Raw genomic sequence first — 26,465 nt, forward strand, 5'->3', positions numbered from 1 at the left:
TAGCTTCAATGCTGGGTGTACTTTTTGTATTAATTCCACAAGTATGACCTTTTAAACTTGCCTTCTTTGAAATAATTGTAGTTTAAGAGAAAATGGTTATTAATTTCTCACACAAAAGTTTGAAAAGGTATCAGATATAGCCACCCTTTCATTAAGTACATTTTATTTTTACAAAACCCTTTTCACAGTGTCCAACCAAACATGGTTCCCACAAAATTACTATCAGTCGTGACGCAAATAATAACAACATGTCCTCAGCCTGAGTTGCCCTCTTTCACCGAGGCACAGGGAAAAATACATAATGTGCTGGTAAAGATTGATATCGGTACAAATCACGCCCATTTATGCCAAGTAGCCGATGATCTGTCCTGGGAAAAAAATACCAGCACTCGCGATATTTAATTTCGGTCAGGGCAGACCTTGTTCGTACCATTTCTGTGCGCATCAAGGTGCTGGACACGAGCAAGAGGGGGCAGACCAGACCGAAGTTTGAATTCAAAGCCGAGCAAAGTATCTGACGATGCAACACGTTTATGGCAGCTCGAGTAGCTTCTGACTTGCATTGTAACAAGTCATTTCAGTCCAGTCAAGTCACAAGTCATTTCTTTGGTTTGTCGTGATCTAATTGAGTCAACTGTTTGGAAAAAGGATTTACATGGAGATAACAGGTGTCAGGGGTCAGTTAAATATGATGTTTTTATTATTTTTTTTTTTTTAATGGAGCTTTCCAGTAATGATTATAAAAATTTGAAAAAAAGTGATCTTAAGCATTCCAAGGCACTTCATGGCAGGCAAAAACTAAACTAGTGATAAAGTAGGTAGCACTCTTTAAATCTGTAACTCTACATGATGTTAAGCCTACAGCTGAAAATGAACTGTGATCAAGTGGTTAGACGGCAGGTATGAATCCCCAAGCTAACCGCTGATTTCACATCTTCACAAAGAGTCGTTGAGTTACTGAATCACAATTTCTTGATTTGTGCAATTCATAATCATAGACATTAAACATATGTTGGTATGAGAGAGATTGGCTGTTACCAGTTTGGTTTTTATATCCCTTTAAGGGAAGTGTGAGTTCCCTTGATGGGAAGATAATCTAAACAAACAAACAAACAAACAAACAAACAAACAAACAAACAAACAAACAAACAACAAAAGGAATCTGCACACTCCTCGGCCCAGGGCCAAATTTCACCCAGAAAATACTGCTTGACACATTTCTTTGCTACGCAAAAATTGAATGGGGCTAAAGTCACAATAGTGTAAATGTCAAGTAATTTCCGATGATTACCCGTTTGTGTTCAGCAAAACAATTCTGTGCTAAGCAAGTTTCAGAACCTTTTCTCAATGAGCAGTAGTAGATATGATACTTGGCTGCTGTCAGTGATCCCTGACTAAACTTGAAAATATTCCCTCCTCATTTGCAAGCAGTTCGTCAGGAGGCCCGAATTCTGCTACGTGTCCAGCGTCCAAGACGAGAATTTTGTCGGATGACCTGATAGTTGCTATGCGGTGCTATTTTGGAAAAGAGGGTAAAAACAAGAAAACAGGATTTACTTCTCTGGCACAAGTACAAATGAAACACTTGATGTGAGTGAATCTTTGTATCTTTGTGGTCAAACAAGAGCAGTTGTGTAATTAGATATTTTCCTTTTTTCACACGAGAGCACTGGTGTAATCAGACAACAACCATTTATTTTGTTTATTTTTGGGGGGCGGGGGAATGGGGAAGCACATGATTTATGTATTTTGTTTGCATTTATATATTTTTTTCTTTGGGGTGGTTTGAAGTTTTGAAGTATGGCCTCGATATGAAGTCTGGATCCTGGTAAATTCTGGTTTTCTTTCTCAAAAGATACTCAAGTAATGAGAATGTTCCGGTAAATACACACACTCACTCAAAAGGATGTATAGTTTCTGAGTTTTCATGGCTCAACTCAGAAATTCTTTAGTTGAGCTTTCCCGTAATGTCGATCGACACAAGCAATTATACCCAATTGGTACATAACTGGTAATAACACTTACTGCTATCGTTAGGACTGTTCGGTCAATGAAAGCAGTTGCCACAATTGTTTGAAGTAGTTTATCCTGAAAATAAATATAGAAATAAAGTAACACTTATTCGAAGAGAGTGTTTTGCATGCAATAGTTATTTAACATAAGGGAATTTTGAATTTGGATATAAGGAGAAGCGAATAGAGAGTGAAGAAGTTTCAGTTTTAGATGGTGGAGGAAAACCCCAGAAAATTGTTCCAGAGAAAACTCAAGCAGTCAAGTACTGAAAACCCAATCCAAATAGTGCCCCGGTGGGATTCGAATCGGGGTCGTCTAGGTGGAAGACGAGGCATTCCACTACTGATGCCCAGTGCCTTTAAGCAGGTCTATGAAATTTGGCCTAGACAACTCAATAAAGGTCCTGTTTTTCAAATGTTCTTACCGTTTCCATGTCAACTGAGGCAGTTGCCTCATCCATGATAAGAATGCGAGACTTTCTTATAAAGGCCCGAGCTAAGCAAAAAAGCTGGCGTTGTCCAACGCTGAAATTCTCTCCTCCCTCTGTCACCTTTGCATCTGTATAACCATAAAGATAGCCATGGTAGTTTGGTAGTTAAACAAGGCAGGTAGTGGTAGCACTTAAAGCCAAACTAAATGAGCTTTTATAGCAACAACGACTTAATCAGATTCAAATGATTGCACAATATACAGGGTGGCGTGGCCAAGCGATAAGAGCACTGAACTCAAGCTCTGGGGGCCAATTTCATAGAGCTGCTAAAGCACAAAATTTTGCTTAAGCAAAAAATTCATTGCTTAGTAAAATCAGATTACCGGCCAAGACTCCACTCAATTGTTATGCTAAGTAAACAACAGCTTAATACTAGTCATAAGCAATGTATATGGCATGAAATTTTGGCCAGCAACATGTGTAAAATAAGCGAGCTCTTTAGCCCCCCAGCCCCCCCACTTGTGTGGCCAAAGCTAGCTGTAAGGCAGTCATTCTGACTGAAATTTTTGCTTAAGCAAAAAATGTGGTAGTTAAGGCTCATTTTTCCTTGCTTATCCTGTTAAGCAAAAAGTTTTGCTTAAGCAACGCTATGAAATGAAAATTTGCTTAAGCGCGCCCGTTAAGCAAAAAATCGACCGTTAAGCAGAGCTATGAAATTGGCCCCTGGAGTTTCTGTTCAGCAGAGTTCAGGTGTGAGTCCCAGTCATGGCACTTGTGTCCCTGGGTAAGACACTTAACTTTAACTGCTTCTCTCCACCAAGGGGTAAATGGGTAGCTGTGAGTGCAGACATGGTTCTTGTAGTTGATTAGTAGCGCATATTTGTTGCACAGGCTGTATACTTCCCCAGGGAGCTGAGATGGTTTAAGGAATGAATTAAATGGCCCAATGACCAAGGGGTAATTACGTTGGAAGCGCTTTGAGACGCCCTTCAAGCGCTAAATAAAAACTGGTTATAATTATTATTTTTATCAATGATCAAACTTGTTTTTTATTTTGATTACCTAATCCTTCATCGAGATTGGATACAACAAGCTTCATTTGTGCAATCTCCAAAGCATGCCACAAATCATTGTCAGAAAGCGTCTCTTCAGGATCAAGGTTGTGCCTGCACAAAAAACACATTTTACATGACAATTTATAACCAGGCATTGTTAGGTAATAAAATTTCCCTTGAAAATAGAAGGAAAATATTCTGAATACTAAAGTGCAGGATAACATCTCCAGTTAAAAAGAATATCTGTGATTCATGTTACTCAGAATATGCATGAAAATAGACATAACAAAACAGTGAAAGTGTTAGTTTAATCTATCATTAAAAGAGTCAAGTAAAAATAGTTTTTATAAAGTATTTGTTTTTATAATTGTTAATGGCCTTATGTTTCAAATATGTAATTTTTAACTTGAGAGATCTAAAATAAGTAGCCGAGTGCGAAGTCAGTGCAAGGGGGTCTCTGTACTAACCTTATTGATCCAGTAAAAAGCACAGGGTCTTGTGGAATAATAGACATTTGACCTCGGAGTGTCGTCAGGGGTACAGATTTAATGTCGACATCGTCGATAAATACACAACCTATCAGAAGATAATGAGGCAAAGTAACTGTTATTATTATATTTATTTGACCAAAACAAACAAAACGCAATTACAAAGGAAAAAATACAAGAAGATAAATAAAGAAGTAAACAAGAAAAAAGCAAAAAAAAGTTAGCAATTGAAAATCAGACAAAAAAGTCGCCCTAGAAAAATAATCAGTATTAAGTGTGTACAAATAATTTATATTTAAGTTTTTTTTTTTAAGCATATTTAAATGTTGGTTTACCTTCAAAAGTGTCAATAACCCTCAGAAGAGCTAGAGCCAATGATGATTTCCCACTTCCTGTGCGACCACAGATACCAATCTGAACAAAATATGTACATAAATAAAAAATAAATCTCTGATCCACATAATCTTTTTATTTAAAATACAAAATCCCCCAAAATTTAAACTTAAACTTACACGGTTTAAAGATAATAACGGCAGAAAACTTCCCTTAACATATTTTTCACCGAGTTGCTGTAGTTTTTGAGAAATGAGTTAAACATTTTCTCAAAAATACTTTTCGAATCAGTGAGATGAAAATTATTTGAGCAACGGATTTTCAGGACTCTCCTGAAAACATTGCTCTGTTTTACATTTTTTTTTCTCAAAAGCTTGACGACTAATGAAGCTGAAACTTCTACAGGTAAATTATATTACATACATCTTCGCTCACAGTGAGTAGGGATTCATTGAAAGTTATCAGTAACCTTTAAGCATCTTTATGAAAAGTGGGATCTTTTCTCTTCATTGTTACCTTTTCACCAGCCTTGCAGTGAATTGAAACACCCGTTAAGACTGCATCAAGATCCGAGGCATAGCGGACCGAGATATCCTCTATCCTTATGTCTCCCTTTTGGGGCCAACTGGATGGTGGTTTCGTACCTACAGGAGGGTTTATGGAAAACAAGAATATTACAACAAAGAACCAGGGAACAAGCTCTTTCAACACCAAGCTCAAAATTCATAAAGCTGCTTAAGTACAAAAAGAAGCTAAGCACAACCAAATTATGCTTACCAGAATAAGGTTACCATCCAAACTACCAGGACCCAATTTCATAAAGCTGTTTAGCAGAAAATACTGCTGACAAATTTCTTAGCTAAGCAAAAAAAGACTGGGGCACCAGTTGTAAACTTTATGGATCTTTGGCTGGTAACCAGTTTCTGATAAGCAAGATTTGTCTGTGCTTATAGCAAGCTTTTAGTTATACCTCCATAGTCTTCAGTATTGACTTCGGTGAAGTACTGGATTCGTTCCACTGCATTCATCATCATCTCAACCATGGAGCGGTTCACCACAAGATAATTCAGGTACACCGAAACCTAAGAAAAGATAAAGAATAATTTCCAGTTGGGCCTTCAATTTCCTCCAATTTGTTCTTTTGTTGTATTTTATTAATACATGTATATTATTTGTGGAAATGTGTTTGTGGAAATAAATGCGAATTGAATTTAATTGAATTGAAATTGAAAGACAAAATTAATATAGTGAAGGTTTGCGGTAACACCATGTAATGATAATCTCTAAATGAGTTGGGGTGGTTCTGAAAAGAACCATTTGTTTCAACTATACGTTTTGATCAGTATGCTCTGATTGTCTTCTGGAGAAAGCTGGACTCTGATGCTGCATGCTGCTTAGGGATCTTGTCAAAATTAATCCCAGACAGCCATCGGACGGCGCGGGTGACCTAACCACCAGAACTTGATTTCGATGCTCTATAAACCACTTCTATCAAACAAGTACATACCTGAAGAGCATACGTTGCACTAAGTCCAACCAGACTCGGGTCGATGCCAAACAACACTGCACCAGTCAATGTTGACAGAGTGGCAAAGAAGACGAGTAGAGAACCCAAAAAATCCTGCAGAGATAAACGACCGGTGGTTAATTTAATAGATGGAAATTTGCATCAGAGATTTTAAATTTGGTTTTACCCTACACTGATGTGTATAGACCTTATGCACATGATGTCATATCAGTAGAGCGCCCTCACCTACAGGTCAAACAGAGGCCGGTGATTGGCCAAACCAGTGCGCCGCGCGTACAAATCTGTGTGTTTGGACTGTTTTGTCATTGTTTTACCTCGTTATAAGATGGCGGCTAAGGGCTATTAGTACTCTGTATACTCATTACTTTCTCAAGCTCTGTGAAAAAAAAATCACGGGCATATTACTCGAGTGGGATTCGAACCTACAACTGTTGCAATTCTAGAGTTGTGTCTGCTGTGGAGCAGGTTTTAGAAAAAAATTAGAAAAAAGGCCTAATGTTTTGACCCCAAAAGAAGGCTAAATAATAAACTAGTGCAAATAATCCATAGATTAAAAAGACCTGATACTTCTAATATGAGTTATATGCCATAACCTTACCAGACGGAATCCCAACCATCGCATTGATGAGTGGACATATACAAACGCCGCTGTGTTTTTATCAATCAGATTTAATATGGTCCTGAAGAACTTCTGTTCATACCTGTAAGACAAAAAAATCACATCAGTTGTTAGTGCACAAATCTAGTGCACAAAATCTCTTTTCTCATCAAATGAGAAAAAAATACATGCATGTATGCTTCGTTTTTGAAAGGGCAAGGGCACCAAGACCTTTTTTCCTTGGTAAAGGGCCCTCTATGAAGAAATTGTAAATTTCTACTGGAGCATTTTAAGGGCGCCTTCGTTGCCTCTGTTAAGTATCAGGCCTGCAAAAACAAATTATATTTATTTTGGTTTTACCCTTACACCAATGTGATAGCACCTCAGTGGTGGAGAGTGTCACGCCCGGGACTCGAACCTACACTCTGCTGATCAGAAACACCAGAGCTTGAGTCCGGTGCTCTTGACATGCCATGATGCCATAACTAACTTGACTAAGGGCTCACCCGTATGCACGGAGTGTTGACAGGCCTCCAAGACTCTCGGAGAAGTAAGCCAACACTGGTGATTTACTTGTGTTTTCTAATCGTTGAAGCTCCCTGAAAGATAAGTGAAAAACAACGCAGACTTAAAAAGGGCTTGGTACTTTTTGTACAACACAAAACACAAATGTCCACAGATTAACATTAAACTAACACGGTCCAAAGATAATGATGTAAAATATTACTTGCTGTGAGGCACTGTAGTTTTTGAGAAATGAGTAAAACAAACTTCATGAAAATTATTATGGCATGCACAACAGATTTACGCGACTCTCTAGAAAACATTATTCTGCTATTTTCCCTTTTTCTCTTTTAAAAACTTGTTGACTAATGAAGCTGAAACTTCTACAGGTAAAATATATTAAATATCTCACAATGTTTTATACTATCAACAGCTCCCCATTGCTCAGTACCAAGTAAGTTTTCATTTGAGTTATTCCCAATAGTGTCCAGTGCCTTTAAGAACATTTGTCTGTCTTTCAGGACTTCTTATATAAATAAAGTGCTCCATCTAGTATAGCATGTCAGGTTATATCTTGAAATCTTACCTGGATGAGGCAAGGAAGTATTTCTGGAGGATGAAGTAAACGACGACTATAGGAACGATGAAAATGACAAAGAGGTACATCACTATGGAAACAACGACCAGCGAGGATATACACTGCATAATAGTGATCAGAAGCCCATTCATATTATTCGCCAATCTCTAAAAAAAAATCAAGAGAAGAAACGAATAAAAATAAACACCAACCAGATTTTAAAATAACACTCCATCAATGTAAAGAATTCATAGGGCTTTGTCACAAGAAGGCAACTTGGGCCCAGTTTCATAAAACCTGAAATCATAAAATCTTGCTAAGCACAGAAAAACATTGCTTAGGCGCCTTGTCAAAACCTCCAAGCCCATCCATTCCGCGTGCATTCTGCGGGAGTAGCGGATTTTTGTAACAAAAGAACCCAAAGCAACCGGGCATGTCCACGGCCACGACGGCTCATTTACATGTCAATAAACATGAATATTCCGGGGGCTCCGCGGAGCGACCGGTCGGCCATTGTAAGGTCCAGCTTATGAGCTGACCGGCGGAACCGCGGAGGAACGTAGGTGGTTAACAATGGTTTTACCTTTGCAGATTAAAAAGCAAAGTAAGGGTGGATGTGTAACTAAAATCCATTTCCTCCAATGTGTGATTTTTAAGACTTGGTTGGGCCTACATAACCAAAACATGAATTTTAAAAATGGTTGTCTTTATTCCCGGCTTCGACTGACAAAAGTTCAAGGCTACGTGCAAACTCCGTTCCAAGCGGGTCAGAGTATCCAGGGGACAATTTTAACTGTTCGTTCTTACTTTCCAAGCGGAAAACATTAGTTTCTTATTTATAAAATCCCAAGTCACCGTCACCAATAAACAAATATACACACCTGTGCGAGTGTGTCTCCATGTCAAAACAACCAGATAGTCTGGTTTGTCCAATGTCTGAGGGGGAGGAAGCCACAGTTTCAGAGACCGGTGTTTCTATTGGCTGTTGAATTTCCATATAGCGCGTAACGAATGTTTTCATTGGTCGATTTTGCCCTACACTGCCAGAGCAGCATATTGTATTCACCATCATGGAAGAAAACCTTTAGTAGTCGCGGCGGCGGTGATTTCTTATTAATTTAGCATCGTTTTTCTTGCGGGAAAATTGATTAAATGTGAATGGTTTCAAGTTAAAAATCGATATTTTTGTATCAAGCATAAATGTTGCAAATTATGCTTCGCAAATTGGATCGCAACATTTGCGATGCACTTTTTACAATTGCATAGCAAATCATCAAAATTGCATCACAAATTGCGATGTGATACAGGTGAAATCGTTCCCTGATTATCACATGCGCTGGATGGTGTAATTGTCTTGTCGGTGCGGCCTGTCCGCTTCCAGGAGGATGGTATTCGTGAGTAGAAAATGTATTGTTCTGGAAGAGCACGGCCGGTCCGCGTCCAAGCCGCTGATATTCATGACCTGAAAATACAACTTGTTTATTCATGAGACTTATTGTTATACTAACAATAGCGCCCGGCAAGGATAGCTCATAAACTTCGCCGCGCTTCAACGCACATGGCCGTTCTTCCGCGGACTGTCCGAGGTCCTTAGCAACGGCGGTATTTGCTGTCCAGTCCGCAGACTGTCAGCGGAGGAATGCCCGGGAGGTTTTGACAAGGCGCCTTAATCGAAACCGGTCACCAGATGAAATTCCATAAAAGTTTACATTGTTGTAACGGTGTCCTACTCTTTTTTGGCCCAGTAATATTGATTTTGAAAGATTCTGGCTAAATTTTGTAGATCTGTTCAAGTAGCAAATATGGTAAGCATATTGTTCTTGTGCTAAGCTACTTTTTTTGCGCTTAGGTAATATGGTTGCTATAGACAGTAAACGCTCAATGGTGTTATTGCATACATGTACAACAAGATACCACACCGAAAAGGTTTTACTCACAAAATCAACTTGCTGCACATCATTTGAAAATCGGTTCAGCACTCGTCCAATAAGAGTGGTATCGAAAAATCTAGAAAACAATTCATGATCGAAAAATGTTAAGAAAAATGTTCCAACATGAATGATCCAACATAAATGAATGCCGGTTATTGACTATAAACCGTTTGACCTGGGGCTCAAAAAAATAAATAATGCATTTCAGGTTAAAAAACAATCACATTCCTGCATACTGTTCTTACCTTAGAGGCACACGTATAATATTCCTCAACATTCTAGCATGTAAACGCTTAGCAGCAATCCAGAAAGACATCATGACTGCTGCTACAGAGAGTAGTTGACTGAGGGCCGAGGCTAACGATAACGATGCGTAGCCAACTAGGAATGCATCTTGTGACCTCTGGCTCTGTATTTTAAAACAAATTGAAAAAGAAATTTGTGAAAAAAAAGGATGTTATAATAATAATAATAAAGACATCTGTAAAGAGTCTAATGCAAAAAGCCCCTCTCTAACTCATAGAGAGACCAATAAAATATACGATGGGTGAAAGATACAATTACAAATAAGCAGATTGTAAACTCGCAACATCAAACAAATGAGTTTTTACCAGAGACTTGACACATTTTAAAGAAATAGTTTGACAAATATGCAAAGGAAGACTATTCAAAAGAAATGGTGCTCCGTAAGAAAATGATCTATGGCCACAAAAATAAAAGAAGCTCTTGTAGTTGAAAGCAATGACTTGTAATGATGATTGTAAAGTCCGAGTAGGGGAATATTGGTGAACAAGTTCAGATAAATAAGATGCAAATTTCCATCTATTAAACTCACCTCGTTGGACAAACCTGCTTCTGACCAACCGGACAGCCAAAAGTTTGTTGAGACAGCGAAACCAGAGTGAACGACGAAAGCTAGAATAGTCACAGCACTCAAGCCCCATCCAATAGATCTCACTAAGTATAAATAACTCTGGATTGAAACGGCGCCCCGGGCAATCTCCTCCTTCTCAACAAGGTCTCCTTTCTCTTTGTCATCCTCTGAGGAATGAGCAACAAAAAAAATGCATCATTATTGAATGAATGATAGGAAGGGAAAAATTTTTGCAAAGCACATAAAAGATATAAAGGACCGGTTGTTTTCATTACACATATTTACTTTTCTTTAACAATAAGTTTTTTAGTGCCAATGTCATACATGTTCGATCTATTTTATGTATTCTGAAAGTGCCATTGTTGTACTTGTACAATCTATTTGATACACACAAAGTCACTTAAATAGTACATGTACGACCCACAATATGCATGTTTTAACATGAAGGCATTATCAAACAGGAAATACTATTGACTTTTGGATGACAAAGCCAAAGCGATTCATTCTACGTAGTTAGACACACGGGTCAATGCAATAAACAAGCAGAACGAATGTTCCAAGTAATAATAATAATAAACTACATTTACATAGCGAAAATTATATGAATAAACATCTCTATGCGCTTTACAAAACAACAAACTACAATTACAACAGAAATATAAACATAATTAACAGAAAAAATACACATACTTATACAAAATATGGAATTGAATCATTACCCCTATGTAAGGGGGAAAACAAGACAAAATTAGTTCTTAAAGTACAACGATCATACACACATGCTTCACAAAATCTATGATGAGTTAATAAACACATGTATGCAGCTGAGCCATACATGAGTCATGTCAAACAACCGACGTACCTAAAGAAATTTTGGAGACCATTTGCTGCAAGATGTGGCGTTCTTCCTCAGCACTTTCTGCGCGATTGTCGTCCCATCCCACTGCTGCCACTTGTTTGATCTCTTCATACATCTCAGGATCAGCTTTAATGATGTCATCCAGGTCCCCAATGGCGGCAATGCGACCATCTTTCATTTCCAGTATCTTATAAGTGAAACAAATTATTTGTGTCATGATTTGAAATACTGCCGAGCGAGTAGCCAAGGATCACACCCATAGTTTCCCTTGGTTTGTTACTTCATATTGGAAATAAAGTCGCATCCCCTTAAGGTGATCCCCTGGCTGCCGCTTTGCAAGTTGTAACATAATGTAAGTGTGATCCCTGGCTACACATTAGTTATCTGTTGTATGACTTCTTACTTGTACCCCCAAAAAAGATTTTGACAAAATAGGGAGAGTGCTGGCTCCATAATTTTGAGGTCGCAGGTTCAAGTCCCAGTAATTTTTCCTTTCTTCAACCCAAAACTAACCAAAATTAAATAATGATAATTGCTCAATGAGTCAGAAGACACTTATGTTCAGGGCCCAATTTCATGGCTCTGCTTACTGCCAAATTCTGCACTTACGATCACCATTCTCCACTGTGTAAGCGTAGAATGCCTAGTAACTTTGAGTACAAGCTAAAATTCACTGCTAACCCCTGAAATACGCTTGACATAAGTACAAAATTCCCTGCTTCTACAAGCGCCAATTCATTGCTTATGGAGCCATGAAATTGGCCTATGGTTGTCCAAACTTACAAGATCAGCCCTGTTCAGATACTGCAGTTGATGAGTAACAAGAATCACAGTTTTCTTTCTGTTCAGAAGTAGCTTTATAATGCCTTCTTCAAATAGTTGTCGACCAACATGGACGTCGAGTGCCGACAATGGATCATCCTGTAGAAATAGACAGAAATGTAAATTCTTTCAGAAAAGAAAAAGCCAAGTGCTTTCTTAAGACCCACAATCTCTGACTCTGAATTGCCTTTGTTGTACATACACAAAGCACAAGATCCAGGCACTTTGTTTGATGACTTTGACTTTGACAATTTTCATCTAAAAGCTAAAATATACTACAATGAATAAGTACTTTGACCAACTGGTTGAAAACAAACAAAAAACTCAACTCGAGTGTCATTTTGAGATGTTAGTCTTGAGATGAGGGTACTGTATAAACCACTGATAACAGCTCTCCATTGCTCCTTATCAAGTAAGTTAGTTATGCTAATAGATATTTTGAGTAATTAGCAAAAGTGTCCAGGGGTCGATTTCACAAAGAACTTAGGACTAGTCCTAACTTAGGACTAATCCTAGGAGATATGAAAAACTTGAAGTTTTCAGGTAAGTTAGGTAACTCGTCCTAACTCGAGATAAGACTAGTTCTAACTCTTTGTGAAATCCACCCCAGTGCCTTTAAGTGAAACACTTACCAGTATAATGATATCCCTGTCTGCATACATGGTACGTGCGACGCTAACTCGCTGTTTCTGTCCTCCGCTTAGGTTGATACCTTTCTCTCCAATCTCAGTCTCGTCCCCGGCTGGTAAAATAGAGATATCTGGTTGGAGTGCACACGCCTCTAATATATCGTTATACCTAGGATAACAGACACCAACTAGTTTAAGTATATGATATATACAGGCTGTCAGCTTCTAACGACAATGACGACATAATAGTCAAGTGAATGGGAGACTTTTTGACGGTCCCTTATAACGGTTCTCGCCAGTAGTGCGCATGCTCATACCTACATGCGCAATACTGAGCATGTGCGCACAGTTCAGAGCCGCAACAAAAGGATTGTTATGTCTGCTTGCCGGCAGTGTCTCAAAAGTCTCTATTGATTCAGGTGAGAAAAAGGGGTTAAAAGTCAAGTTGTTTTTAAAAAATATTTTGGCACATTTTTAACCTTGTTTTGATGCTATATATCAGTACGGAAATTGCCAAAATAAAATAAACTTTATTTTGGCATTTAAATGTGTCGTTTTATTTAGGCCCAAAACTTTAATTCCAATTACCTTTTACTTTCAAAGTCGGATGAAAATAGAATGTTTTCTTGCAAAGATGCATTCAGCAACCATGGTTTTTGTGCAGCAAAAGCAATCTGTCCTTTTTCTCTGTAGACAAAAAATAATTGTATTTACCTCTAAAAAGTTTCTTTTATTTCATTTTTTAGACTGAGGTGAGTTGGTCAGTGCAGTGGTCAATCACAGGTCAACTAAATGTTCACACTTTAACTTGCCTTAAAGGGAAGGTACACGTTTGGTATTACTCAAAGCAAATATTAACTTAAAAACTGACTTGGTAACAAGCATTGTAGAGCTGTTGATAGTATAAAACATTGTGAGAAACGGCTCCCTCGGAAGTAGCATAGATTTTATGAAAGAGGTAATTTCTCACTAAAATAATAAAAGACTTCTAGCCAGAAGTCTTTTATTCCGATCTGACAGCACACAAATTCGTCCAACAAGGGTGTTTTTTTTCATCAGTTTCTCGCAACTTCGATGACCAATTGAGCTCAAATTTTCACAGGCTTGTTATTTTAAGCTTATGTTGGGATACACCAAGTAAGAAACTGGTCTTTGACAATTACCAAACGTGTACCTTCCCTGTAATAGGCGGCCATCTTAATAATAATAATAATAATATCGAAGTCTTATATAGCGCATGTATCTACCAAACAAGGTACTCAAGGCGCTGAGTATATACAAACTTTCAGAAAGATAGGTTATTGCAGTGATGAATTTTGAGACCCAATTAGTTAGCACCTTATAAGGGTTTACAAGGTGCTACGGCGCATTAAGCAGCCACAGCCAGGAACATCGGGGCGAACCCCTTCTCTTTTCAATAAGTGCACTGGGTTCTTTTACATGCGTTACACCACACATGGGACCAACGGCTTTAGGTCCCATCCGAAGGACGAAGCAATGGTCAAGTGTCTTGCTTAAGGAAACAAGTGTCACGGCTGGGGATTTGAACCCACACTCTGCTGATCAGAAACACCAGAGTTTGAATATGGTGATCTTAACTGCTCGGCCACGACACTTAAAGGAACACGTTGCCTTGGATCGGTCGAGTTGGTCTTTGAAAAGCGTTTGTAACACTTATAAAATGCATATTGTTAGAAAGATGTTTTAAAAGTAGAATATAATGATCCACACAAGTATCACTCGAAATTGCGTGGTTTTTCTTTTACCTCGTCGACTAACACGGTCGGCCATTTATGGGAGTCAAATTTTTTACTCCCATAAATGGCCGACCGTGTTAGTTAGCAAAGTTAGCATGGTCTTTCTAACCATATGCATTTTATAACAAACGGTTACAAACGCTTTTCAAAGACCAACGTGATCCTTTCATAATTTGCTTTATTTGTTAGCTGTACTTGGTTTCCCAAGATGTGCTGCGGCCTTATTTATAGATGGTGCTTGTGCATAAGGGCTATAGATGAACTGCACATGATGTCATTGACCACCGTCTTTGATGAAACATGCATGCGTGAAAGGCTATGATTGGCTGACAGTTCTGCGCAGCTTGCACTTCGCCAGTGTTTATCATCAGTTATGGCGGTCGATGATGCTATTTGCAATCCATCTATTGTGAAACTGTGTAATCTGAGATGAAAGCACTTACTGGTTGATTTCAACATTGCCAGAGAGTGTTGCCATTTCACCCAAGATGGCCGACAGAAGAGATGATTTGCCACTACCGACCTGTCCTATCACCATGGTCAGCTTCCCTGTAATAGATAAACATAGATTGCAATCATAGGACATACACAGCCCAGTTTATTTTGTTATGTTAATAATTATGTTGAGTAATTAACAATAGTGTCCAGTGCATTTAAAAGAGGTGTTGTAATCTCATTGAGGTGTATAAGCAATCATTTTATTCTGCTTACCAGCAGGTATCTCCACATTAATATCGGCAAGCAGCGCTGACTCGCTGTCAGGATCCCAGGAAAAATTACCATTAGAGATCTATTCAAAAAAGACAATAAAACAAGGGATTAATTCGGAGTTCAACAATGCTGTTTTGGATTACCGAAAACGTGAAATCACAGAAGAATTTATTCGTAGTCTAAGTTTGTATAATTTAGTAATATTTTCTGGTGATTGTGAGTAAAGACGCCAAAGAACTTCTAGATAGAAACAGCAGTAGAGGTCAAATTTAGTCACCACTGCTTTTAAAATTATTAAAGGAAAGGTAAATGTAAACAATACAAAAGTCTTTATTGCCATTAATTTTAAGAGGGATTACCTTCCCTTAAAGGCAGTGGACACTATTGCTAATTGCTCAAAATAATTATTTGCATAAAACCTTTCTTGGTGACGAGTAATGGGGAGAGGTTGATGGTATAAAACATTGTGAGAAACAGCTCCCTCTGAAGTGCCATAGTCTGATAGTTTTCGAGAAAGAAGTAATTTTCCATGAATATGATTTCGAAACCTCAGATTTAGAACTTGAGGTCTCGAAATCAACCATCTAAACGCACACAACTTCGTGTGACAAGGGTGTTTTTTCTTTCATTATTATCTTGCAAGTTCGATGACCGATTGAGCTCAAATTTTCACAGGTTTGTTATTGTATGCATATGTTGAGATACCCAACTGTGAAGGCTAGTCTTTGACAATTACTTATAGTGTCCACTGCCTTTAAATATAGAATAAAATTTACCTTTACTGCTGGTGAGTGTGAACTCCACTGGGGCACAGTCTCACCATAGTCTGCTTTGGAAATCTCATTCATCTCTATCAGCTCATTCCCATCCAGGTCTTCGTTGTTAGTTTGCGTACCAATAGAACCCTGCAAAGTCAAGTATAAAAAGTAATAGTTGATAGTTCACTTTAATAGATGGAAATTTGCATCGGGATATAGAATGTTAATTTTGGTTTTACCCATATACTATGTTGTGTCTTAGCAGAAAACATCAGGCCTGAATGCATTAAGCACACAAATTTGTGCAACAAGGGTGTATTTTCTTTCATCAGTCCCTTGCAACCTCAATGACCAATTGAGTCAAAAATGTTCACCAAGTGACGATATTGGTCTGAGACTCACCAAAGCTGTCCAGCCGTCGATTTTCATCAAACACTTCCTAACTTAGGGCTAATCTTAGGACTAGTTAAGTTCTATAACCATGAGTCCATCCTAACTTGAGATTTATCCAAGCGTTTCATGAAATCGGCTACTGTGCCTCTAAGTTCGCTTATTAGTCATCTTTGGTTTTATTACCAGAAATAAATATACAATTACAATAATAATATCAACCTGTATCTTGACTTTGGGCTCCAGATCGTCGTCATGTTCCTCCGATGTTTTATGCCTCCCTTCTACCTCGGGCGCCAAGAGGAACGTCATCAAGCGCCGAGAGCTGACGACCGCGCTAACAAACGCTGACAGTGACAATGGAATGTTGTACAGTGGTATAGCTATCTCATTGAGCAGTGCCAGAGTAGAGAACGTTATATCAGGCGTCAGAAGCTTACCAGTGAGAGGGGTGTACGTGCTAAATGCCTGAAAATAGTAACAAAAGATTCCAATCAAATGTTTAACTTTTGATCAAAACACTAGAAGTATTTCCGTACCTGTAATTTGTTGAACCGCCACTACAGTCTTCATCAGCAAGAAAATTAATCTAATAATAACAATAATTGTTTTTTTAAATAGCGCTTTACACAGCAGAAGGTCATCCAATATTATTGCCCCAAGTCACTGGGCCGTTTACTTCATTCCTTAAACCATCTCAGCTCCCTGGGGAGTATACACATGTAGCCCATGCAAGAAATATGCGCTACTAAGCTAAAAAGTCAATCACAAGAACCATCTATGCCCTCACAGGTACCTATTTACCCCTGGTTGGAAAGAAGCAATTATAGCCAAGTGTCTTGCTCAGAGACACAAGTCCCACGACAGGGATTCGAACCCACACTCTGCTGAACAGAAACACAACAGCTTGAGTTCAGTGCTCTTAACCGCTCGGCCATGACACCCCTTCATCAAACTCCATCCACATGTACCCTCAATACTAAAAAATAAAAATAAAAGAACCACAAACTTACCATAAATGTTACCAAGAAAGGTAAGCCCAGCGTCATGAAAACTACAAATAAGAAAGATACAAACATCAGTGATGGAAATTGTGTGTGTGCTGAAGTATTAATAGATGTTGATTTTTGCATCGGGATAAAGAATACTAATTGTTTTCTACCCTTCAGTCTGGTTCCTTGCAAAAGCGTTCCTGAGAAAAAAGGGCGTTTATAATGAGTTACCATAAATAAGAGATTGAAATTTGCAACAGGATGTATACTCAGTACTTTCCCTCCCGAATTCTGTGAAAAAAAATCACAGGCATATAGAGCAGTGTCTTACCAACTAGACTACCGAGATTGCCCGGTAGTTAGAGGCAGTTCAAATCCTTTATTTAGCATTGGGTATCTCAAAGATTTAATAGATGGAATTTTGCATTCGGACATAATAACGTCCTTTATCCCTGATGCAAATTTCCATCTATTAAATATTATGAATTTGTTTCTTGGGATAATTAGAAAAGAAAAGGAAAAAAAGAGTAAAAAGATGATTTACCTGAAACAATAAGGCAAGTATTTATCCAAAGTAGATGGCGGAGCTCTCTTTTCCTAACAGCTTCTATAGCTTCGCAGTAGAGTTGCTCCCATGCGTACATCTTCAGTAGTTTGATTCCTTGGAGAACTTCATTGGTTTGCTTGAGACGTTGATCCGCACAAAGCTTTCAATTAGGAATAATCAGTAATTTAGATTTAGTTTAGTTTAGTTTGTTACCTTTATTGCACAAACATCAAAATACATAGGTGCAAAAGGGAAACCAGGTCCACTTATGGGAACCCATGATCACACATTAGAGTATAACAAACAAACAGAGACAACAGCAATAATACAAAAACCACTCTAGAAAACATAGAACTGTATCTTTAAAAAAATAGTTGACAAATTTACTTAAGTAAAGGCCGAGTCACACTGCAGCAATAGCGAAAACGATAATGATAACGATAACGGCGCAAAGATAACGCATTTCATTGGTTGAATGAGCGTTTGTGAATTCTGAACGGCGCGATTCAACCAATAGAATGCGATCTCTTTGAGTCGTGATTGTATCGTTTTCGTCAGCACTGCAGTGTGACTCGGTCTTAAAGATGACAGCCCATCATACTCACTAAGATGGCCTTCTGTCTACTTGCAAGGATGGCTCCCACTTTAGCCTGTAAAGGTATAACTATTAGAAAGCACGAAGCACCAATGAGTGCTGATAGACCAATCTGGAAGTACGTCAACACAAGGATTAAGGTAATCTGAAAAATGAAGATAAGAAATAATTGGTTTCAAAGTGAGCGCATGGAAGCCATTTGGCATGCTTTGTACAACAAGCAATATCATGAATAGCCTATAATTATATATAAAATGAATTTTATTATTTAATTTACTCAACATCCAACAGAGTAAAGCGCCAATTACAGGACGTATTCAAGTATTAAACATTATAAAAACCGTCAGTACAATGTAACAATTACAAAGTAAACAAAACATAAAAATACACACCATGGCTAGAGGGTAAAACTTTAAAAAGAACAGGACAAAATACATGCAAGACCCCAAATACACTATCAAGTACTACATTCAAAATCATGAATAGTAAATGAAAGAGTGGCGAGTGGCAAAAACGTGCTAAGCACAGAAGAGTATTGCTCAACAGAAAAAAGTTACCATGCAACTAAAATGACATTAAAGGCAGTGGACACTATTGGTAATTACTCAAAATAATTATTAGCATAAAACCTTACTTGGTATCGAGTAATAAAGAGAGGTTGGTAGTATAAAACATTGTGAGAAACGGCTCCCTCTGAAGTGGAGTAGTTTTCAAGAAAGAAGTAATTTTCCACAAATTTGATTTCGAGACCTCAAGTTTAGAATTTGAAGTCTCGAAATCAAGCATCTGAAAGCACACAACTCCGTGTGACAAGGGTGTTTTTTCTTTCATTATTACCTCGCAACTTCGACGACCTATTGAGCTAAAATTTTCACAGGTTTGTTACTTTATGCATATGATGAGATACACTAAGCGAGAAGACTGGTCTTTGACAATTACCAATAGTGTCCACTCTCTTTAAGTTTACATTGTTGTGACTGGTGCCCCACTAATTTTTTGCTTTAGCAAAGAAATGTTTCAAGCAACATTTTCTGCTTCAGCAGTTCTATATGAAATTGGGCCCAGAACATAAAATGCTGGAGTCCCTTCTAATCTATTAAGTTTGGCGCGACTCTAGCGCTCGACGCAACTCTAGCGCGCCTGTATGAAATGTTTACACTTACCTTGATGGGCGAAGACCACAAGAAGTTAACCGTCTGCACCGATGTCATAATGTTGGTTGCGTCACTGGCCATATGGTTGGTAATCTGACCCATGGTCATCTGGCCTCCAGTGGTAGCAAAGGTAGACAGTCTCAGTGCCTTCTCAAACACCATAGTCTAAAAAAATAAAGTGGCAACTGGGTTACGTTTCAAATAGAAATAATGATGTGGTAAGGATTGCAGTATTAAACACATGCCTCTCTCTTGAGCCTCTTTCAAACTACTCTATTCCGTGGGGAAACCCCTGGGAATAGTGGCAAGCCCTTTCACACTTGGATCACTTTACCCCTGATCTACCCTGGCATTTGAGCACACCCCGAAGAATAGCCACCCCTGCTCTTGACTAGGGGTAAGTGGTGATCCCCCTGGGGTATTCTTGAAATTTGTAACCGGCTCTCTGTGGAATAGGGACCTATGGACCGATCCGGCCTATCAATCAAACTGTGCGCGTTCACCCATTTTGACCAATCGCAGCAATGATTGTGGTCGGACAAACTCGGTCATGTGTGCGCGTACATGTATATATGGCACGCGCGGCAGAATCGTGCAGAATGTCATTGGGAGTGTTCGTACACGTGTCTTGCTCACGTGCGCGTTGGGCGGAGCTTAGTGGAAAGCCGGAACGGTCCATTGTGAAAGTGTCTGGGGTAACAGAGGGGTTAGTGAACTCTTGGGGCTTCCCCAGGGCTGTAAACTAGGGAAATAATGGATACAGTGTGAAAAGGGCATTAGGGACCTTGTCAAAATTAGTAAAGAACAAGGGTTTTTATCTGCTGCCTGTTAAATTCCTGATTCTAGAAATGGGTTGTCAGATAAAACGTGAGAGAAGTGAACAGGCTGTATAGTCCCAAGGAGCTGAGAAAGACTACAGGAATGTTATCGGCCCTACATAACCTATGACCAAGGCAATACCTGTAAAGAGCATTTAGACATTATTGTACAATGCGTTACATAAGAACTAGTTTTTATTATTACTACCTGAAGTGCAGCACGGACATTTGCACTTTCCAAGTAGACGATGTGAAAGTATCTGGTAAAGAAGCTTGACTTCACTAACAGTGCAAGGAATAAGACTGCGATCAAGACAAAGCCGTTGGTGAAAAACTCCCTGAATGTGACAAAATGCGGTTCCACCAGCTGAGAAAGAAACCAAAAATGAATAACAATAATGACAGGCAATTATAGAGTGCTCTTTCAGGGTACCACAGCGCTTTAAAAGAAACGGAACAATGAGCAAATAAATAAAGGCACTGATAATGGGAACACAGTTTGTCCTCTGTTTCTCAGCTGAACGAATTTGATGAAGGAGACAGTTTTATTTTTTCATTTCATTTCATTTCAGAAACATTTATTTCCACATGAATAAAACACTTTAGAAAAACAAACAATTGTTACAAAAGAAATGCTGAGTGGAGGCTTTACACAAGAAGCCGAAGCTTACAATCGGAATGCTTTAAACACAACAAAAAACATATTCAGTTCCAAAGGCATGGGGCATGTGCGTAAAACCATCAACAAAACACAGGCAAGAATTGATGAGATTTTCTCATTTCATTATTTAGAGAGAGAGATGTGGAGCAGTCGTTAAAATTACATTGGATATCATAGTTGTTGAAGTTATTTTGGGGTTGAACTATGAAAATATCTAGAGCTGGACTTGATCATACCTGCGGCGAACCTGATGGAGAGAAGACAAGGAAGGAAGTTTCAGTATTTGATGTGGGAGAAAATCCCATAGATTTATTCCAGGGAAAACCCACTGCCATCAGGTAGGGACTGAAAACCAAATTCACATAGTGCCCCCTGGTGGAATTCGAACTGGGGTTCAAGAGATGGAAAGCGAGGAAAGACACCACCACGCCAACCTGACCACCAATGAAGTTCTTCCGAATGCCGAAATTTACCGGAGATACTTACCTGCTGCGATTCATCAGGATAGGCGAGTGAAACAACATAAGCTGTAAGAGCTCCTATACATAGAGGACCGATAAGGTTCAACATGTCATAGATTATCTTCAGCACAGCAGACTTCAGCATCACAAATCCATACACCATTAAGTAGATCCTCCACATAGATGGCCTAGTACCTTTCCTCTTTGCCCTGGCCTATAAATACAAAAGAAAATGATTGTTAATAGATGCCAGCATTTCAGATTACGGAAGCCACTATTTTTTACAGACCACATCAACAAGGGATACAAAATTATATGAGTGGCCCATTTTCATATTTTCCGAAACTGCTTCTGCGCAACTCTGGAGCGCCCGTTTGAAACGGGTGCAAGAGAATTATCAAGTTATAAACCACAGGCTAGAGACTTAGTTTTTTACCCGCTCATAAAAGGACTGTTGGAAAATGCGTACATCACTGAATCTGATTTGACAATTTCTCTTGCTCTTTTATCTCACCTGCTCAATTTCAAAGGCTTCCTTAAATTTACGGTGATTGTGTTGTGCCTGGTGGTACTCCGGTATGTCACCCAAGTCAGTAATCTCAAGAGGTTTCTTGTAACCCTTTGCAATCAGCCAGTTCATCCACCAGAGGGTCACCGACGAAGGAAGATTGACGTAGCTGCTCAGGAAGTGCATGTTTGGGTTTGTAAGGTCCGTGTGGATGCGCTTGTAACTAACTTTCTGTTTGCACAAGACCTGTCAAACAATCATTTTAAATAATAACAATAATAACATTATAGAGAAGGGTGAAAAGGAATTTGCCATGTTTGGGAAGAACCTAGTCTTGGTGCAAGAAGTTGTTATTCACTATTACTTAACTATCGTGATCCCCCGCTCCACTTCCCCTTGCCACGCACATTACTATCGATTGATAGCAGGCGCTTTTGAAAACTTCCAGATCACCCCACAACACCACACTCTTGCTGGCAAGATTGCAGCTTACAGAAACGCCCTCTATCGATGGAATAGTCTTGACGTGTTAAGCCTTAAGTGTGCGTGCATATTACATCCTAGGGTATTAGTATTACCATATGTTTACAACTCAACAAGAACGTCTTGTACCAAGACTAGGAGGAATTATGAGAACTGTTGGAATGTAGTGAGAGACTTGCTTGGTCTCTTTGGATGAAGTATGAATGTGTTTCATAAGTGGCAGGTGCGTCTACAGGAAGCCTTGAGTGAAGAGTCTTAATGAAGGCTACTTTTTGCCAAGTGTTTTGAAAATTCTCAATTATTCTACAATTTATAAGCATAATGTCTGGAAAGCTTTTTGAAAACATGACAAGGATGAATTGGAGTTTTAAGCGATTAATGAAAGTGCTTTTTAAAGCTTTTGTCCAGACTAAATCATTTGTTTCTCACTGTGTGTTTTCCAGGTCAGCTTTTGGCATTGATTATTTAATATAATAAAATAGGTTCTTTATAGGGTTTTATCACCACCCTAGAGCTCAGTAACAAACACTCAATATTTTTCTTACAAGGTATGAGGAGCTACCTTTTGAAGTAAAAGACATAAGACCTATTCCTTTATGTAGCATCAGGTAATGGTTTACAAGGTGCCGTGGCAAATTTTGACATCAACATTAAAAACAGACCTACTTTAATTCTTATTAGATTGACTTCAATGAGGAACAGGCTGCAGAGGATCACCAGCATAGTAATTGTTGAATCAAACCGCAACAAGTAAACGTCAATTAGTTTTAATTGTTTGAAGTTAATGAGGCGTAAACCCTCTCCTGCCGCAGCTGTAGCCCAGTAGCATCCAAGAGGGATAGACATTGACGGTGTCTGCCATAGCTCCATGTGATGGTAGTAGATAAGAGACAGTGTCATTGCAACCAACGATGCGGCACCGGGAACGTACAGATGCGGCTGTGTTGGATGCTGCCATGCTCTGTACGTTGCGTCAGTGAGGGCGCCCTCACCGACAGCTGCAGCCAGTACCAGGAGTGAAATCAAGCTAACCACCCAGCGAGCGGTGTGTCCTGGATACAGCAATAAGTACTTGGTTTTAGGCTTGGATTCGGAGAAACATAAAGTCAGGAGTAAGGCTAGAGAGGAGACTACTGTAAACGTCACAGGGGGGAGTGCTGTTAGCCCATTGATGAAACACGTATTGCTGGTCCATTCAGATTGGTCTTTCCTCAAGTCTGTATTGTTCTTTCCACAGAACCATTCCCACTCCAGGTTGAACATAGTGCTGTTGATATAAGACAGGAAGTCGTTAGGAAACACAATAGAGGATACTTGAGCAATTCAAGGTACTTGAGTAAAAGGTCAATGTGCTTCAATTAAGAGTGTATTGTGTGGAAGCATACATTCTCCACTATGGGAATTCGCTTATTTCTTTAATCTTTAAAAAGGAACCTTGGTCCAAGAGCTCAAAAGAACTGGACTTCAACCAAAACAAATCAAAACGTCTTTCAGTAAACTTTTCAAATGAAAAAAATTCTTGAAAAAAAGGTTTTATAATTAATATTTTTTTACAGCGTAGGTTTGGCAGCTGATTCACCCTTACAGTTTACACTACAGACTAGGCAGTTTGGCTAGTGTACTAGGCAGAAATTAAATTATAATTGTTATTTATTTTATTTATTTCATACATTTTTGAGGCCTTGTCATTCACACAACTACGTACAGCATGACACTTGGTACTTGGTAGATTTCCTCCTGAAGCTTCTGCTGGGGAACTTAACAAGGAGGTCAGGAGAGTGTCGTCTAATTCGTTTTGTTGTTGTTGTCGTTTAGGCCAAGATTGTGAATGTAACTACTTTTGAAGATTTGGTGGGATTTGGAATTTATGAGGGATTAGTGGAAGATCATTCCATAGTTTCAGTGTTCTAGAAATAGTTTCACTGTTTAAAATGACGACGTGGACTTGGTTGGAAGTGGTGGCGCCATGCCGATGCGGAAAGTTGTGGAAAGTTATCCAAAGAATGACCTAGCTCTGAATTGACTGTGCCAGCACAGTGTATTATTACAACAACTCTATACAGTGGAATTGTGTAGTAACAAGCACTGCGTACATACATCTGGGGTTCCTCAAATTTTCATACAGTTTTGCTCACCTACCTCAATAAAAGCGAAGCCGTAGGCCCGTAGGTAGACACTCGAAATGGGATAACACTAACACAGCACAGGCAAGCAATGTGATCCTGACTCTACTGACTGCAACTTACCGAGAGACAACTTTACAAACAAGCGGTTCACGGTGGACAACGAACGCCTAAACTAAACACTAAACAACCGAGCAGCTCAGTTGTTGACAATGAAGACGAGACAGCATGTGCGCTGTTTTGTACATCGGCCAATGTTGCAATATTATTGCACCACAACATTGCAATTTTAGTTTAGCACACGTACCTTTTGGGTACGAAGTTCAAGTCAGTGCAAATCACCCATGCATGATGACTGATGTAGAGCAACGATCGACCAGCGATAGGATTGATCAATGCATGGAGGTAGAAATAAGATCAAAGGTCCTATTTCTGGCTGGCTGAGGTAGTTCGCAACAAGGGCGGCTATATAGAAAATGGTGATCTTCACAAGATAAGACGAGTTGAATTGTCACAACATCAACAGCATGACCAGCTGCTGCATGTGTGTGACAAGAAGTTGTTTTGAAAGAAAATTCTATATAGCGCCCTCTGTAGGCAAATGTTGGCAAAATAAAAAATACAAAGGGAACGCAAGGACCCCTGTCGGATATCACGGTTTCGGCTCTGGATTCGGCTCTGGCTCCGTTCTTTCGTCTGAACATGGAGCTCAGGTAGAATCTGAAGCCCTGAGCACGAACGCAAAGCAGACGCAAAATGTTTGCTTTTTTCTTCAAAACAATCACGGCCAATTAGCTAGCCTTTTCTAAAGCCTTCGAAAAGGGCCATACTCTCTCCCGCCGGCCGGCTGACAGTGACAACGGTTTCCCTGGGACACCGGCTTGCGGCTTGTGATTGCGGCGTGTGTCTTGGCCTGCTGCTGAGCTGGCTGTAAGCTGCTCTAAAGACTGATAAACTGACTTCTTGTATGGGTTTACCTGATGTTTAAAGGAACACGTTGCCTTGTATCGGACGATTTGGTCGATAAAAAGCGTTTGTAACCGTTTTTTAAATTAAAATTAATACATATTATGGTTGGAAAGATGTTTCAAAAGTAGAATACAATGATCCACACAAATTAATTTTGCCTCAAAATTGCGTGGTTTTCCTTTTACTGTGCGAACTATCACGGACGTCGGCCATAAATTTGACTCCCATAGTTAATGGCCGACCGTGTTAGTCGACGAGGTAAAAGGAAAACCGTGCAATTTAGAGGCATGTTTGTGTGGATCATTGTATTCTACCTTCACAACATCTGTCTACCCATATATAACAAACGGTTACAAACGCTTTTCAAAGACCAACTCGACCGAAGAAAGGCAACGTGTTCCTTTAATAGACGTTGAATTTGAATCATGGATACAGAATGCTTTGTTCTACCCTTCTCCGATCGAATTAAGGCACGATATCGATACTATGGTAAAACTGCTCAAAATAACTGTTAGCGTAAATTTGTGAGCAATCAATATGGGGAGATTTTGATAGTTTCTCACTGAAATAATTATTTGAATTTGATTTCAAGACCTCAGAATTTGACTTTGAGGAGGTCTCGAATTCAAGCAACTGAAAGCACAAAACTAGTGTGACCATGGAGGTAGAAATAACTATACAAAATGTTTTCCTTCCATTATTATCTCGCAACTTCGACGACCAATATTGAGTTAAAACTTGCACTCGCTTGTTATTTTATGCATATAATATAATAATTATTGTTTGAGATACACCAGGTGAAAACTGGTCTTTGACAAAGGTGTCCAGTGTCCGTAACTGCACTGATCTCATCAATGGACCCTACTTTCTCGAGTTTTGTGAAAAATCACAGGCATG

The 26,465-nt window shown here is 39.1% G+C and overlaps 1 protein-coding gene across 5 annotated transcripts; it reads right to left on the bottom strand.

The window, feature by feature from the left end:
- Positions 1 to 961: 961 nt before the first annotated feature.
- Positions 962 to 25,146, bottom strand: LOC117299933 (ATP-binding cassette sub-family C member 9-like). Of its 5 annotated transcripts, none has more exons than XM_033783541.1 (32): positions 24,907 to 25,146; positions 23,143 to 23,743; positions 22,000 to 22,239; positions 21,511 to 21,699; positions 20,572 to 20,730; positions 19,555 to 19,710; positions 18,402 to 18,536; positions 17,794 to 17,956; positions 17,271 to 17,311; positions 16,480 to 16,725; positions 15,886 to 16,014; positions 15,110 to 15,188; positions 14,842 to 14,947; positions 13,230 to 13,328; positions 12,645 to 12,810; positions 11,974 to 12,111; positions 11,194 to 11,377; positions 10,293 to 10,498; positions 9,703 to 9,866; positions 9,464 to 9,533; positions 7,536 to 7,693; positions 6,952 to 7,044; positions 6,446 to 6,548; positions 5,827 to 5,940; positions 5,290 to 5,401; positions 4,836 to 4,963; positions 4,322 to 4,400; positions 3,966 to 4,074; positions 3,506 to 3,609; positions 2,438 to 2,571; positions 2,026 to 2,088; positions 962 to 1,515 (listed from the first exon to the last, which is right to left on the bottom strand). In XM_033783541.1, the coding sequence occupies exons 2-32, from the start codon at positions 23,737 to 23,739 to the stop codon at positions 1,381 to 1,383; spliced, it is 4,599 nt and encodes a 1,532-aa protein (XP_033639432.1). In that variant the 5' UTR covers positions 23,740 to 23,743; positions 24,907 to 25,146; the 3' UTR covers positions 962 to 1,380. The 5 variants fall into 5 exon arrangements, with proteins under 5 accessions (XP_033639432.1, XP_033639430.1, XP_033639431.1 ...); XM_033783539.1 differs by having other exon boundaries at positions 24,616 to 25,146; XM_033783540.1 differs by having other exon boundaries at positions 24,612 to 25,146.
- Between the last annotated feature and the right edge of the window lie 1,319 nt (positions 25,147 to 26,465).

This window comes from Asterias rubens, chromosome 15 (genome assembly GCF_902459465.1).
Source record: "Asterias rubens chromosome 15, eAstRub1.3, whole genome shotgun sequence".
In the NCBI taxonomy this organism is placed as follows: Eukaryota; Metazoa; Echinodermata; class Asteroidea; order Forcipulatida; family Asteriidae; genus Asterias; species Asterias rubens.

Bases quoted from the DNA above. Each gene is read 5' to 3' on its own strand.
- LOC117299933 (XM_033783541.1), bottom strand. From the start codon at position 23,739: ATGTTCAACCTGGAGTGGGAATGGTTCTGTGGAAAGAACAATACAGAC. The intron at 17,312-17,793 runs GTAAATCATCTT...TCTTATTTGTAG, and splicing joins TACTTGCCTTATTGTTTCAG to TTTTCATGACGCTGGGCTTA. The intron at 4,401-4,835 runs GTAACAATGAAG...TATTTTGTTCAG, and splicing joins ACTGCAAGGCTGGTGAAAAG to ATTGGTATCTGTGGTCGCAC.